Source organism: Rhinichthys klamathensis, unplaced genomic scaffold, assembly GCF_029890125.1.
Source record: "Rhinichthys klamathensis goyatoka isolate OS25496 unplaced genomic scaffold, OSU_Roscu_1.1 h1tg000015l_1, whole genome shotgun sequence".
NCBI lineage: Eukaryota > Metazoa > Chordata > Actinopteri > Cypriniformes > Leuciscidae > Rhinichthys > Rhinichthys klamathensis.
In genome coordinates, this window is record NW_026606567.1 from 314,758 (window position 1) to 328,779 (window position 14,022).

The 14,022-nt window shown below is 35.9% G+C and overlaps 1 protein-coding gene and 1 non-coding gene across 2 annotated transcripts; both read right to left on the minus strand.

The window, feature by feature from the left end:
* Nucleotides 1–34: 34 nt before the first annotated feature.
* Nucleotides 35–11,850, minus strand: kri1 (KRI1 homolog). The gene is made up of 19 exons (XM_056271850.1): nucleotides 11,629–11,850; nucleotides 10,948–11,024; nucleotides 10,751–10,856; nucleotides 10,548–10,650; nucleotides 10,306–10,366; nucleotides 9,181–9,230; nucleotides 8,192–8,282; nucleotides 8,007–8,084; nucleotides 7,770–7,882; nucleotides 7,072–7,204; nucleotides 6,851–6,946; nucleotides 6,381–6,551; nucleotides 6,126–6,201; nucleotides 5,491–5,597; nucleotides 5,227–5,398; nucleotides 4,942–5,072; nucleotides 2,906–2,970; nucleotides 2,605–2,700; nucleotides 35–721 (listed from the first exon to the last, which is right to left on the minus strand). Exons 1-19 carry the CDS (start codon nucleotides 11,702–11,704, stop codon nucleotides 232–234), a joined length of 2,292 nt encoding a protein of 763 aa, XP_056127825.1. The 5' UTR covers nucleotides 11,705–11,850; the 3' UTR covers nucleotides 35–231.
* Nucleotides 4,792–4,890, minus strand: LOC130069895 (Z30 small nucleolar RNA). The gene has a single exon (XR_008803811.1). It is a non-coding gene; the product is annotated as a Z30 small nucleolar RNA (small nucleolar RNA).
* Nucleotides 11,851–14,022: the final 2,172 nt, after the last annotated feature.

The following is a 14,022-nucleotide window of genomic DNA, read 5'->3' on the forward strand; positions in this document are numbered from 1 at the left end:
AAGTGGTCAAAGCAAAACATGAAGAAAACAAATGTGAAAAGAACTGTCTTTATTTCCACAACAACTCCCTTTTATACATTTTTAATAATATAGATAAAACATTCAGGTAACAATGTTGAACTGAAAACGTTCCAGATTAAAGCAGTGTTGAAATTAGAAAGACAGTTTCTGGTCCCACTCATTTACACATTTTTTTTCATGAACAACTTAAAATGCCATTTATTGTCAGCCTCATGGTTTGCTCTTTTTCAGCTGCTTTTCCTTTTTTTCTCGTTCTTTCCGTTTCTGTCTGTACAGCTCTCTAAAGTAGAGTCTCTTTGGATTCAGCCCGTAGGCTTGGAGTCTCTGTCTGCTGAACTCTCGGCCAGCCATCGTCACCGTCATGGATCTGGAAAGCAGGCGTCCACCTGGCCGCCTTGTTTTCTTATTAGGCCATTTAGGTTTCCCAGTCCTTTTACTGGGCACCTCCTCTTTCGGGGTTACTGCAGTCTCTTCCGGCTTCATCTTTTTCTTAGGAACCAGGAACTCCTCATCATCCTCCCCTTCATCCTTTGCAGTGACTTCTTTGAGGTCCTTGATGTCTGCTTGCTCTGGAAGGCTTTCAGATGTCTCGTCTGTCAGATCTCTCTTCTCCATCGTGACCTCGGCCTGCTTTGGACGATCCCTCGTCTTCTTACCCACCTTCCCCTTAGACTCCATCAGCTCCTCCTCACCAGCGTTCCTGGGTAATAAAACACAAATACACTAAAACACAAGGGATGGGAGGAGAACATGGTTCTCAGAAAAGCATTTTCAAATGTAAACTGGTGCAATGCTCAGTATCATTTGTATGAGGTTCAGGGCTCTACACTAAGGATTTTTTCTACTGGCCCAGTGGTTCAAATTTTTACTTGCCCAGACAAAATTTTCACTAGCCTCAACACAAAAAAGTTATAATAAAAGAAATAAAATAGTTATTGTCTTCGTTGTTTTTGACCCATAACCTTAATAAATAAGGTTGTGACACCAAAAACTACTAGCCTAACTTCTATCAATTTCAAATATTGTTAAAGACAAGTAAACTGTCAGTAATAAAATAAGAACAAATAATCAAAATTACGAGAAATAGCACAAATAGAACAAAAATACAAATAAAATAAACACTGCTTTTCATGTTTTTCAGGTAAGTCTAACAGTAATTTTCAGGTCGAGAAAATGAATAATCAAATGTAAAATAGTCCTGCATACAGTCTTCACTGTATAAATTAAATATAGATTAATTCTTATCAAAGTTACAAAAGTTATTCAGTCAAGAGCAGAGAGTGATTTTTTTATCTATGTCTTTTGTTGTTTGATTAGCATTAAAACAAAGACAGCAGCAGGTTTATTAGGCTACTGTCACTTTAAGAGCTGCAGGGATCCAATATAATGTTACACATGCATTATATTCCTTAAAGGGGTCATATAATGGTACATGCACTTTTACAAGTTGATTGTTCTGAAATGTGTGTTGGCAGTGTCTGTACACAACCATCATAAAATGATAAAAATCCATCCAGTGTTTTTGTTTTAATCTCCTTATGTTTTCCCCTGCCTCAAATTGAGCCGTTCGATTTTGTGACGTCACACGCTCGGAAGCCCCTCCCACGATTGTTGATTAACAGCATCTTTGAACACAGACCCGCCCTCGCTCGTGAGCGAGCTGTCAATCATAGTCCGCGCGGACCAGTCATTGTTGATATGCTGGAGCACTGTCTATGAGCAGAATGGCGTCTAAGCGATTGTGGTGTTCTGTTCTTGGGTGTAATAACGAACACAGCAGTCATTTTAATGTTCCTAAATCTGAACCGCTGAAGACGCAGTGGCTGAGTTTGTTTTCGAAGGGAATATTCCCCACGAGCAACGTCAATGCTTTCATGTTTGCGCAAATCATTTCTCACCAGACTGCTTTATAAACGAGGAGGGTCAGTATGAGCTGGTTTTGCTAAGAAGCTGCTCATGAAAAAAGGATCGGAACCAGATATTCGTGTTCCTGCTGAACCTCTAGAACAACTGAAGTGAGTGTAACGTTTTATTAAACTTTAAATTAATATATTAACGTTAATCTTTGCAAATCGCTAGCTGCACGCTTCACAATGAATGTGTCTAAGGTTTACACTCAGGGTACATTACGGCATGTTTTCTATGTATGATGTTCTCAATATAATTCATAATCCCACGTTTATACTGAACAACGCGTTATGGTTATTATGTTATTGTGTTACAAACGGTGTAGCACAGAACAGAGAGGCGGGGTGAGCAAAGCTCATTATCATTTAAAGTCATATGCACTGAAACAGCTTTGAATATGTGCACAAGCAAAACTTCTCACACTATTGAATTGAGTTCTCTTGAATTAGTTCTCAGTTTCGCGTCTTCTTGCGCTTGAATATTTAAATTGGCAAGGCTTAAAAACACGTGCAAATGATAAACTTTCGTGATGCAGCACTGGCCCAAACGGGCAAGCCACAGTTGCGTCAACTGTCCCGAGCGACGTATATGCTTGCCCTGGGCTATCGAGCTGTCCTTATCGTCGAGCCTGAAGGTTCTGGACTTTTTTACTATGATGTTTAAAGGGACACTCACTCATTATACAGAGACACAAACACTTGCTGTTTCTTCTTGATATTCTGTCCTTTGATCTGGAAGTTCTTCACGTCACAATGTTCATCCCTCTCTGACCTAAACAAGGAAAAACAAAGCAAAACGCATCAATTTATTTTAGAGCAGAAGAATAATCACAAGAAAATAATTGGAAAGTGCACTCAAAATGTTTATGGCCTATTTATTTAGCTGAAGGCATTTTCCCCACATAATTATTATCACTATATATTCCAAAACTTCACAACAGTTCCTGGCTATTTACATCAATGATACTGTACGCTACCTGTACATGCAGGTCTTTCTCAGTGAGCACCAGCGGTTCAACTCCTTTTCATCTGCTTTCAGGACCTATGGAAAGAGGTTCAGGTGAGAATAACATGGAAATATTAGCCAGAGGATTTCTGATTTTTACCCCCTCAATAAGATACTAGTAAATAAGTCAGAGAATAATTTATCATAAGTTATCTATATTAAAGGAGAACTCCAGCGCAAAATGAACCTTTGGTCTAATTACACATTGTTACCTAGTCAACCGTTATCTGAGATTTGTTTTCATGATTATCGAATGTAAATAGTTTTATCTCTAAAAACAGTTTAGCCTATAAAGCTAGTATAACGCTAGTATATTGGGCATAGATCAATGACAAATAAAAATCGCTTGTTAATACCACTAACAAGGCTCAAAATAGACCCACACTAACACGGTAGCATAATGAGGGTCCCTACCTTCAAACCGAAGCATTGAGAACTTTGTCAGTGTACAGACAGTTTAATAAGAAGATATTTAATACATACAGTCAACTTCGCGTATACAGGCAGAAGCCATCTTTGAAATACAGTCTCTACCAGTCGATCTACGAACGCCGATCCAAGTGCGCTGGTGAGATGTGAACGAGCTATAAGTTGTGATAAGGTGAGCGCGAACAGCAGGCTTGGATCGGCGTTCGTAGATCGACTGGTAGAGACTCTTTTTCAAAGATGGCTCCTGTCTGTATACGCGAAGTTGACTGTATGTATTAAATATCTTCTTATTAAACTGTCTGGACACTGACAAAGTTCTCAATGCTTCGGTTTGAAGGTAGGGACCCTCATTATGCTACCGTGTTAGTGTGGGGCTATTTTGAGCCTTGTTAGTGGTATTAACAAGCGATTTTTATTTGTCATTGATCTATGCCCAATATACTAGCGTTATACTAGCTTTGTAGGCTAAACTGTTTTTAGAGATAAAACTATTTACATTCGATAATCATGAAAACAAATCTCAGATAACGGTTGACTAGGTACCAATGTGTAATTAGACCAAAGGTTCACTTTGCGCCGGAGTTCTCCTTTAAATCAGACAATTCTGTGCCTCATAATAATTATTTTCATGTTTATTACCAATAAATGAGAGATTTTTTTTAAAATCCATTAATACTTCTGTTTTATGTTTTGAAAGAAGTCTCTTTTGCTCTGAGGCTGCATTTATTTGATCATAAATAAAGTAAAAACAATAAAATTGTGAGATATGATTCCAATTTAAAATAACAGGTTAAATGTCTTCTAAAATATATTTTATTCCTGTGATGGTAAAGCTGGATTTTCAGCATCATTACTCCAGTCTTCAGTGTCACATGATCCTTCAGAAATCAGTCTAATATGATGACTGATGATAATAAGAAATTTCTCTTGATCATCCAATGTTAAAAAAAACAATTGCTGCTTAATATTGTTGTGGAAAACGTGATACATTTTTAGGAGTGTTTGTTTAATAGGAAGGTCAGAAGAAAAGCATTTATAATTGAAATTTCAATCTTCTCTAAAATTACTGTCACTTTACTAGTTTAAAAGTAACAATTTCTTCTTAAAAAAAAAATCAATTTCTTCATAAAAAAAAAAAACTTACTGACCCCACTTTTTTGGTAGTGTGTGTGTGTGTATATATATATATATATATATATATATATATATATATTAGTAATAAGTAATATAACATTGATTATTAAATCAATAGTTTTGTCAATGTCAATTGACCATATGGTCCAGATAAATTGTGCATTCTTCATCAAAATCCATATAAAGCTCCAGCACCAGCAATGAAAGATTTACTTGAAGCTCAACCATACAGCTCTCAAATCCTCTACGGTGTGAGACAAACGCTAATCTACACTGGTGGTCTTTAATGCAGATCTGCTCAGAGAGAAGATTACAGTCCTCAGACCCTGGTCAGAGTTATTCCCGAAGGAACAGCAATACCAGGTCAGACACAATCGCAGCTCATCAGCACAGAACTCAGAGTCAATCATCATCCAGGCATTACTGTTGCTCGTAGCTCCTCACCTCATCAGTGGACAGGCCGAAGTCATTCGGTACAACTTCTCTGTAGCGAAATCTGCATGGCAAGTCATCAATGATGTCCTCAAAGTCCAGTTTATAGTACTCGTCCAAATACTGCTCAAAGGTCTTCTCCTCTGGGAACATGACCAGGAAAAACAAGATTTTAGGATTACACCTTGGATTATGCATGAATACAAGTGTGTACATTTTGGGCGGGATTTTTTTTTGTTCGATCAATGACAGTGACAAAACTAGACATTACATTAGTTTTAAACATCTAACACCCACTTGGATCAAAGACGGGCTTGTTTTTGTTGATGATCTCAGAAAAGAGGGACTTCTTCCTCTTCTTTCCCATGAGAGGGGCGTCCTCTTTGGTCTTCTTTTTCTTCTCCTCTCTCACTTTCTTTCTCTTCTTTTTAGAAACGGGCTGTTGACTTGGGTCATAGTCAGCATCCATCTATTAAAAAAAAAAAATTCAAGTGTGATTAGAAGCGGACGCCATACAATAGTTTGCTGTTGCATTTGTGCCTCAATGAGAAACAATCTTACTATAAAGTCAGGATCTTCACAGTTGGGCTGATTATCTTCCTCCATAGTGTTCTGTTCCTCTTCTTCATTCTCCTCTTTTCCCACCCATGTATCCCAGTTCCAATTTTCTAACAAAACACAACATTCACATCACAAAAAAACAAACAAACACGTCAAAGTTTCAAAAGTCAGTAAGATTTCTGAAAGATGACTTTTATGCTCACCAATGTTGCATTTATTTGATCAAAATACTGTAATAACAGTAATATATGAAATATTTATTTAAAATTACTGTTTTCTATTTTAATATTATGTCAAATTTAACTTATTCCTCTGATGGTAACGTCTTCAGTGTCACATGATTCTTCAGAAATCATTCTAATATGATGATTTGATGCTCAAGAAACATCTTATTATTATCAATGTTGAAAACAGTTTTGCTGCTTCATATTTTTGTGGAAACCGTGATACATTTTTTCAGTATTCTTAAATAAATAAAAAGTACATAAACCTTTATGAAAAGTTATAAATCCCTTTACTGTCAGTGTCACTTTTGATCAATTTAATGTGTCCTTGCTGAATAAAAGTATTCATTTCTTTCAAAAAAGGAAATATGTATGTGAACACAATCATCCATCCAAGAGACACAATGTTACCTTCTAAATCATCATCGGCATCAAAATGTGGCTTCTCTTCCTCTTCCTCTCCATAGTATTCATCCCCAAAGAACTTCTGCAGATGAGAATGAAGAATGTGAGAAATCAAGTCCATGAAAGTACATGCAGCTCAATGTAAATATCAAATAGCTAAATGCAAATTATCTTCATCATAAGCTGTGACTTTGGATGACTCTTGACATGCAGTTATGTTCCAGACCTACAGTCTATTTAAATGGGTAATTTCTGCCCCACCTGCATAAGTTGGTCATGTTGCTGGGGGTCAAAGTCTCCCTGCAGGTCAACGTCATTGAAGGCCAGCTGCTCATTTCCTGTCAGTTCCTGCAGATGCTTCAGTTTGTCCATGATCTCTGCTCGCTTCAGGTTCTTCAGTTCCTTCAGCTGTTGCTGCTTCTGTTCCTTCTCCTACAGGATGTTAGGAAGGGGAATTGTATGGAATTAAACAAATCTGATTCTGAATCTACTTAAAAGATTGGAGTAATGATACAGAAAATTCAGCTTTGACATCACAGGAATAAATTACATTTGAAAAGATAATCAAATAGAAAACAGTTATTTTAAATTATAATAATATTTCACAATGTTACTGTTTTTAATGTATTTTTGATCAAATAGATGATGGCTTGGATGATTAAAATAAACTTAAAATAAACCCTAAAGTTTCAAATGGTAGTGCATTTACTTACTCAAAAATGATAGTTTACCTTTTTCTTCCTCTCTTTAACCTCCTCCCTCTTCCTCTTTCTTGTGTCATCTTTGCTTCGGACAGATGTGGCAATGTTGCGTGGATATGTTTTGACCTGTGGAGGAATAGAGGGTTGATGGGTAATGACCATAAGAAAGAGCTTTGCTCTTCACGAAGACACTCACATTGGCATTCAACAGAACATAAAGACAAATCAGGCTGACGTTGACATCCTTTTACCTTTCCAGCATCAGGCTCCTCAAAGCGGAAGTTGTATTGCCTCTCAAAGTCCTCCTGTTTATGCAGGAAAGATTCTCCTTCATCCTCCGAGTCATCCATATCATCCTGCGTCAGCTCATTGTAGGTGGGGATCCTAAAAACATTCACAGATAGAGATACTTACACTACCGTTCAAACCTTTGGGAACAGCACGATAAAAAAGAAATTAATACTTTTATTCAGAAATTATACATTGAATTGATTTAAATTGGCAGTGAAGACATTTATAATGTTACAAAAATAAAATTATATATATTAAAGAATATGAATTGTTGATGATTCAACATTGATAATAATAAGAAATGTTGTTTGAGAAAATCATAATATTAGAATGATTTCTAAAGGAGCCTGTGACACTGAAGTATTAAAGTAATGATGCTGATAATCACAGAAATAAATTACATTATCAAAACACTAATTAGTTATTTTAAATGGTTAATTTTTCACAATAGTACTGTTTTTACTGTATTTATTATCAAATAAATGCAGCCTTGGTGAGCAGAAGAAAAAAATCGTACCGACCCCAAACGTTTGAACAGAAGTGTACTGTACATTTACATAGAATAACACAGTCACAGAGCTCACATCTGATAGGCTATTTGTTCATGTATTTGCATCACTTACTGACTCAATTCTGTAATACTACAAACAAAACCCACCTCTCTTCTTCTTCTTCATCCTCCTCCAGGTATCTCTTGTTGAGCATGTAGTCTCGCAGGAAAGACTCTTTCTCATCCAGCTGGGGGTCGTTCCAGTAATCTCGCAGGTATTTCTGGATTTATATCGAAATTACCCCGGGCAACATCCAATCAAAAAAAAGAGCAAGAGTGAGTAAAGCCTATAGTTATCAACTCTTACATCCTAAAACCATCTTCAATCCAGAACAAGACACTGACCATGTCCTTAACTTCCTCCGGCCCCTCCAGCTCTGCCTGACCCTTCAGCCATTCCACATAGTCGGCGTCCTCTTTGTCCTTAGGAAAGCAGGAAAAGACAAGCACAAAGAAAAGTGTATGATTGGATACGGTTTTATTTTACACAATTATCCAACTTTAACATCCAGGAATTTAAGTTTCAGCACCTTCTCATCTTGTGTTTTGGTTCTCCGCGTCAGCAGCTGTCCGTCACCATCGCTGTCCTCTTCATCACTGTCTTGCACAAACTTTCGCAAACTGCCAAATGAAAGTAAAGACTCAAGTAAAACATATTGTAATGGAATGAATGAAATGAATCTGAAACTACATGAGAGTGAGTAAATAATGACAATCAATATGTCTTTCTTTTCTCCATTTCTATATAGGAAATATTGTGTACAGGTTTGGAACAACTTGAGGGCAAGTAAATGCTAACCAGTGTTGGGGAAAGTTACTATTAAAAGTAATGTTACAATGTTGCGTTACTTCCTAAAAAAGTAATTAATTGTGCTACTTAGTTACTTTTATGAAAAGTAATGCTGTATCTTACTGGTTTTTAACTTTTTCTCACCTGGGCTGGGCTTGCTTATTTTTTAAGTGAAATGAATAAGCCTCAGGCTGAAAGAAATGCACATCTGTACAGTAGAGGGCACAGCAATATATATATATTTGTGTGATTTAAAATACTTAATTCATGCAGGTTTGCGTATTATTCTTCTGAGTTTGCACTTCACCATTTTTATTCATTTTGATGAACATTGAATCTGTTTTTGTACAAGTGAGATGAGTAAATGCTCTCATTTAGTCTAGAAACTAGATCTACAATAACCATCATGTTCACACAGCGCACACAACTTCTCTGTCAGTCGATACATGGGAAAGCTTATTTAAAAAAAGTAACAGATATCTTGTTGTAAATTTAAAAGTAATGTGTTACTTTACTAGTTACTTGAAAAAAGTAATCTGATTATGTAACCCACGTTATTTGTAATGCGTTACCCTAAAACACTGATGGTGACAGAATTTTCGCTTTGACTGAACAACCCTTCTTTCTGAAAATTGATAAATGACACAAAGACAGTCAAGTAATTGCATATGTATACATTAAGCAACTTGAACCAAACAGACAATGGTGCAAAGACAATCTCCAATCTACCTTTCCTGCAGATCCTTCTGTTCTTGGATATAGGTGGGAGATGCAGCTCTCTGTAACACAAACGCAAACACATTCACTTATGAATTATATGTTAGACATGAAGGAGGTTTAGATACTGAAGAAGCTACTTGAATGAGTAGAAAAAAAACATCTTAAAGGATTGATTCACTTAAAAATTATAATTCTGTCATCATTTACACACCTTCAAGTCATTCCAAACCTGTATGAATTTATTTCTTCTGCTGAACATAAAAGAAGATATATTGAAAAATGTCGGTAACCAGACAGTTGATGGACCCCATTTACTTGTGAATGGGGTCCATCAACTGTTTGGTTACCGATATTCTTCATAATATCTTCCTTTGTGTTCAGCAGAAGAAAGAAACTCATACAGGTTTGAAGCAACTTGAGGGTGAGTAAATGACCGAATTTTTATTTTTAAGTGAATTATTCCTTTAAAAACCAAGTCCAAATTTCCATTTGAATTAAAGCTGCAGTCCGTAACTTTGTGTTAAAAATTTACAAAATGTATATAATAAGCGAGTACATTGTGATTCATTCATTGACATCATCCATTTTCCAAACTGTGTTTCTGTCTTATCCTGAATCACTACGGTACACCTATAATAAGTGTTTATATTCAGACTGGTACGGCTCGTACTACTGCGGAGTAGCCCAGTACCTGCGTGACTCGTCATAGACATAAACAGAGAGAAGAAGCTCCGGCTACGATGTTCTTCCGCAAGACGCATGTCAGCTCTGTTTATTATCCGAAAAATAAAAATCTGTTTATTATATTAGAGCATCAAAAGTTACAGACTGCAGCTTTAATTTTATCTGTCATTCTACAAGATCCTAAAACACTTAAAATCTTCACAGACCCTTTGACATCCAAACACAAATTTGAATGTCAACATGAAACTACATTCGCAACCCATTTTGCTTCTGCAAATTAAATTATTTCAAAATAAAACAACATTCAACAAGAAAAAAAGTGCTTAAAAATGATAGACTTTAAGAGCAGTCTTTAATAAGACCAGTAACATTTTCATATTAAAAAAGTTAACGGGGTCCATTTTCATTCTGTATTGGCTTTTGAACATAGTGTATCTTAAGTATAATTACCTCCTGCATCTGTTTGGAGACTTCTTCATCAGCACTGTCATCCTCATCATCATCATATTTTCTAAAATGAATTAATCAAATTTATTATATACACCCAATCAGAACATGGAAAAGACTATCAGTTATCTACATACTATAACTGATTGTCATAATGCTTTCACCATTTGCACTTTAATTGAATTATTGAAAGATATATAAATGCAGCCACAGCTTTCATCATTTATAAACACATGATTTCTTACCCTCCTCTCTCCAGGATGATCTTCCTCTCATAGTCCTTCAAGAACATGGGTTTCTCTGACTTTTTCGAAGTGGACGGTTGCTCATCGCTGCCTAATCCAGATGCTGTTTATTAAGACACAGATAAAATCACACAGTGTGCTGAAATCAGTACAGTCTCCTTTAACCAGAGTAGAAAATCATAAAGTGAAGATACTTTACATACTATCCTCGGTGTAGAACTTTGCATCTTTCTGATAGATTTTTGGATCTTTCTTCTTCAGAAGTGAGAGCGTTCTGTAAAAATCCCTGTCCAACTTTGGGTCCAGCTCCTATATAATCATTTATCAGAGTATTAGACATGGAAACCTGGGTATGATGTTGGAAAAGTAGTTTCAAACAAGAAAGTGCTGAATATTTTACCACTTCACTCTCATCAGAGTCCGAGTCGGACGAGCCAGATGAATTCTCCTCATCTTGGTCTCCGTAACGGTCCTTCACTGGAACATTCAAAATAAACACAGATTTAAACTTTATTTGAATTAATTAACAGATTAAAATGCACAGGTAACTACAAAATTGAAATGTATGATTGCCTGTATGACACAAAAGGAGATATGTAGCGTAAGTCCAAGTTGAGTCTCAGTGTCTTTGAAAATACTACCTACATTGTTCGTTGTTACTGTAAAATTATGATATATAAATAAATATTTAATATATAAAACAAGCTTTCAAAATATATACTTTCTAGTTTATTAACATTCGTGGGTAATAACTTACTATAGTATGACTGTAGCTAAATGGTAACCATGGTGGATTTTCGTATTTGAAAAGTCAAAGATTTGCCTACTTACTTAGATTATCTTTATGAAGATAAACAAACGTTAATAATAATCGTTATAAACATAAGTTAACTGAAGCTACTCAACAACAATACGGAGACAAAAATAAATGATGGCACATTTAAGGTTTAAGATTGATATAGGGAGTGTTCACCATATTCAACATATAAAATATACATATAATAAAATGCAGATTATGAATATCTAAAAGTCTAGTAAACAGCCCTTTACTAGACTTTTCGTAGGAGTTTAGATGACTTACGTCTCTGCAGTTCTTCTTTCTGACGATATTTCTCATATTTTTCTGCGAACTTCTTATTAATCTTGAGGTCCGACATGATCGTTTACACCTGTATTAATATCTTCTTTTTTGAGATCAGATTAATATCTCAATAAATCGAGTAATTCTCACGTTAAACATGTTCCTCTGTTGAACAGCATGGGCACGTGACCTATGACCCTCCAACGTCATAGAGTTCAGGGTTCAAATATCTTCTCCGATCGTGGATTTGTATTTTTTTTACTAACAATTTATTTCTTCGTAGAAATTAAACCATCTATTTTGTCACAGATTTAGAACGTATATTTTGGATTTTGGCTAAAAACGTGCGTCTTTGTTCTTCCGGTGGCTTCGTTGCGGAAGAAGCAAGAAGTAGGGCTCGCTGGCTGCATCCGGCTGCATCCTGCGGTGGACATCCAACCCCGCCCACATCCAAGTGTGATGTCAAAAGCCACGCCCATGCCCAATAGGAAAGGGTTTTCAGCATGGTTTTCAGGTAGGTTTAGTGGGTTTCAGTATGTAGGTTCTACATTAAAAGGGTTCAGTGGTTTAGGGATCAGTGTTTGGTTCAGACCTCTAGAGGGCAGTATATAATGTGAAATAATAAGCCGTCTGACAAATAAATGTTGGTCTATGACAGAAATTGTTTTTCGATGTCATGAAAGTTTCGTTTTATCAATTTCTATAATCTGTGTGATCTTAATCTGATTTTGTATAATCCTCATATATAGCCTATATTGTGGGTGGAATAACATATGCTTCGGTCACAAGCCACTGTGTCCCTGATAGGATGCGTACATCACGGAGACGTCTATTTGATGTGCGTGTTTACATCTGGAATACGTATTTTTTAGAGTGTTTGCTCATCTGCAATACGTCTATAGGACGTTTCCTGTCAGATGTCAAATAGACGTTTAGAAGATGTCTTTAATATGTAATTATTTAGAATGTATGTTAAACTGACATCTTAAAGATGTTAGTAAACAGCAGATTCTTTTCAGATGAAGTGATCTTTAACAGACATCTTGCAGACGTACATGTGCTACAATAAGTTGCTTTGAGAAAGATTCTTTATAAATAATAATAACTATACTATTAATAATGAACATTTATAATACAGTATATGGTGAATTCAGGGGGATTGGGCACTTTTTGCCATTGAGATGACTTGGAAAAAGTGTCCCAATCAACTTGAATTCACCTACAAATATATATTAATGTAATAATGAATGTAATCATATTAGTAGCCTAATATTAATGCACAAACATGTATCATATTCTCTCAGCCGCCCCTACTCTGGCCTCTGTATCTGACTCAATGTCGCACCTACTGCGATTACGGAGAAAGGTAAACAATTCCCTTTACATATGGGTATGGCAGGAGGCCAAGGAACATAAAAAACATAAGGATAAGTTCAGAGTTCAGCTTTTACCTGTTATTCACTGCTTTGATGTTCTCTGTCCACGTTCAGTGTTCAGTGTTGATTAGGCTATCTGACCTACTTTCTTTAATAAACTTCAAAGCAGCTATAGAAAGAAGAAAGTTGTAAATGTAGAGAAATGTAACTAACTAATAGTTAAGCAAAGAGTAGAACCCCCTTTTCCTATAACTATTGATCAAAGTTTGAGGTAAGTCTAGACTCACATGTACCTGATTGGTTGACAATTACACATTAATATGTTTGCAATATTTACCACTGAAGTGGACATCTGAAAATCTGTATGAAAAAAAAAAATCAAATCTTGTCTTTCATGCCCTAAGAGCAATAAAAACATATAGTAAAAAAATCCTGACTGAGTTTATCATAATTCATACATGAAGGGTTAAACATAACAAGCAATATATAAATATGAGCCACCCCCCCCCCCCCCCCCCCCCTTTTTTTTTTTTTTGTGTTCTTTTTTTTGTGTTCTTTTTTTGTTGTTGTTGCCAAAGCAGAGCCACAGAACTGATATGCCACACAAACATTGTGTAACAGAGTGTCCAGATGATCTACGGCTAATCATTAGTGATGTCAGAACATGCGATTTTTCTGGGAGATTGGTGGGATTGAAAGAAAACAATTACAGGCCATTCTGGACACACTGTGATAGGCCTATACAGCTGGTATTTTTTAGCAGCAATTAAAAAGCAAAATAAGAAATAAAACACTGGAACACTTAATGAGCATAAACTAAATATGGCAAAATCAGCACAAAAACAAAGTTTGGGGTCAGTAAGATTTTTTATTATTATTATTCAGCAAGGACACATTAGAAATTTATAACATTACAAAAGATTTCTGTTTCAAATAAAATCTGTTCTTTTGAACTTTCACCAAAGACTCCTAAAAAAACAGTATCACGGTTTCCACAAAAATACGAAGCAGCACCACT

Bases quoted from the DNA above. Each gene is read 5' to 3' on its own strand.
- kri1 (XM_056271850.1), bottom strand. From the start codon at position 11,704: ATGTCGGACCTCAAGATTAATAAGAAGTTCGCAGAAAAATATGAGAAA. The intron at 5,399-5,490 runs GTAAGATTGTTT...TTTTTTTAATAG, and splicing joins GTGAAGATCCTGACTTTATA to ATGGATGCTGACTATGACCC. The intron at 2,701-2,905 runs GTAGCGTACAGT...TTCCTTGTTTAG, and splicing joins AGAAAGACCTGCATGTACAG to GTCAGAGAGGGATGAACATT.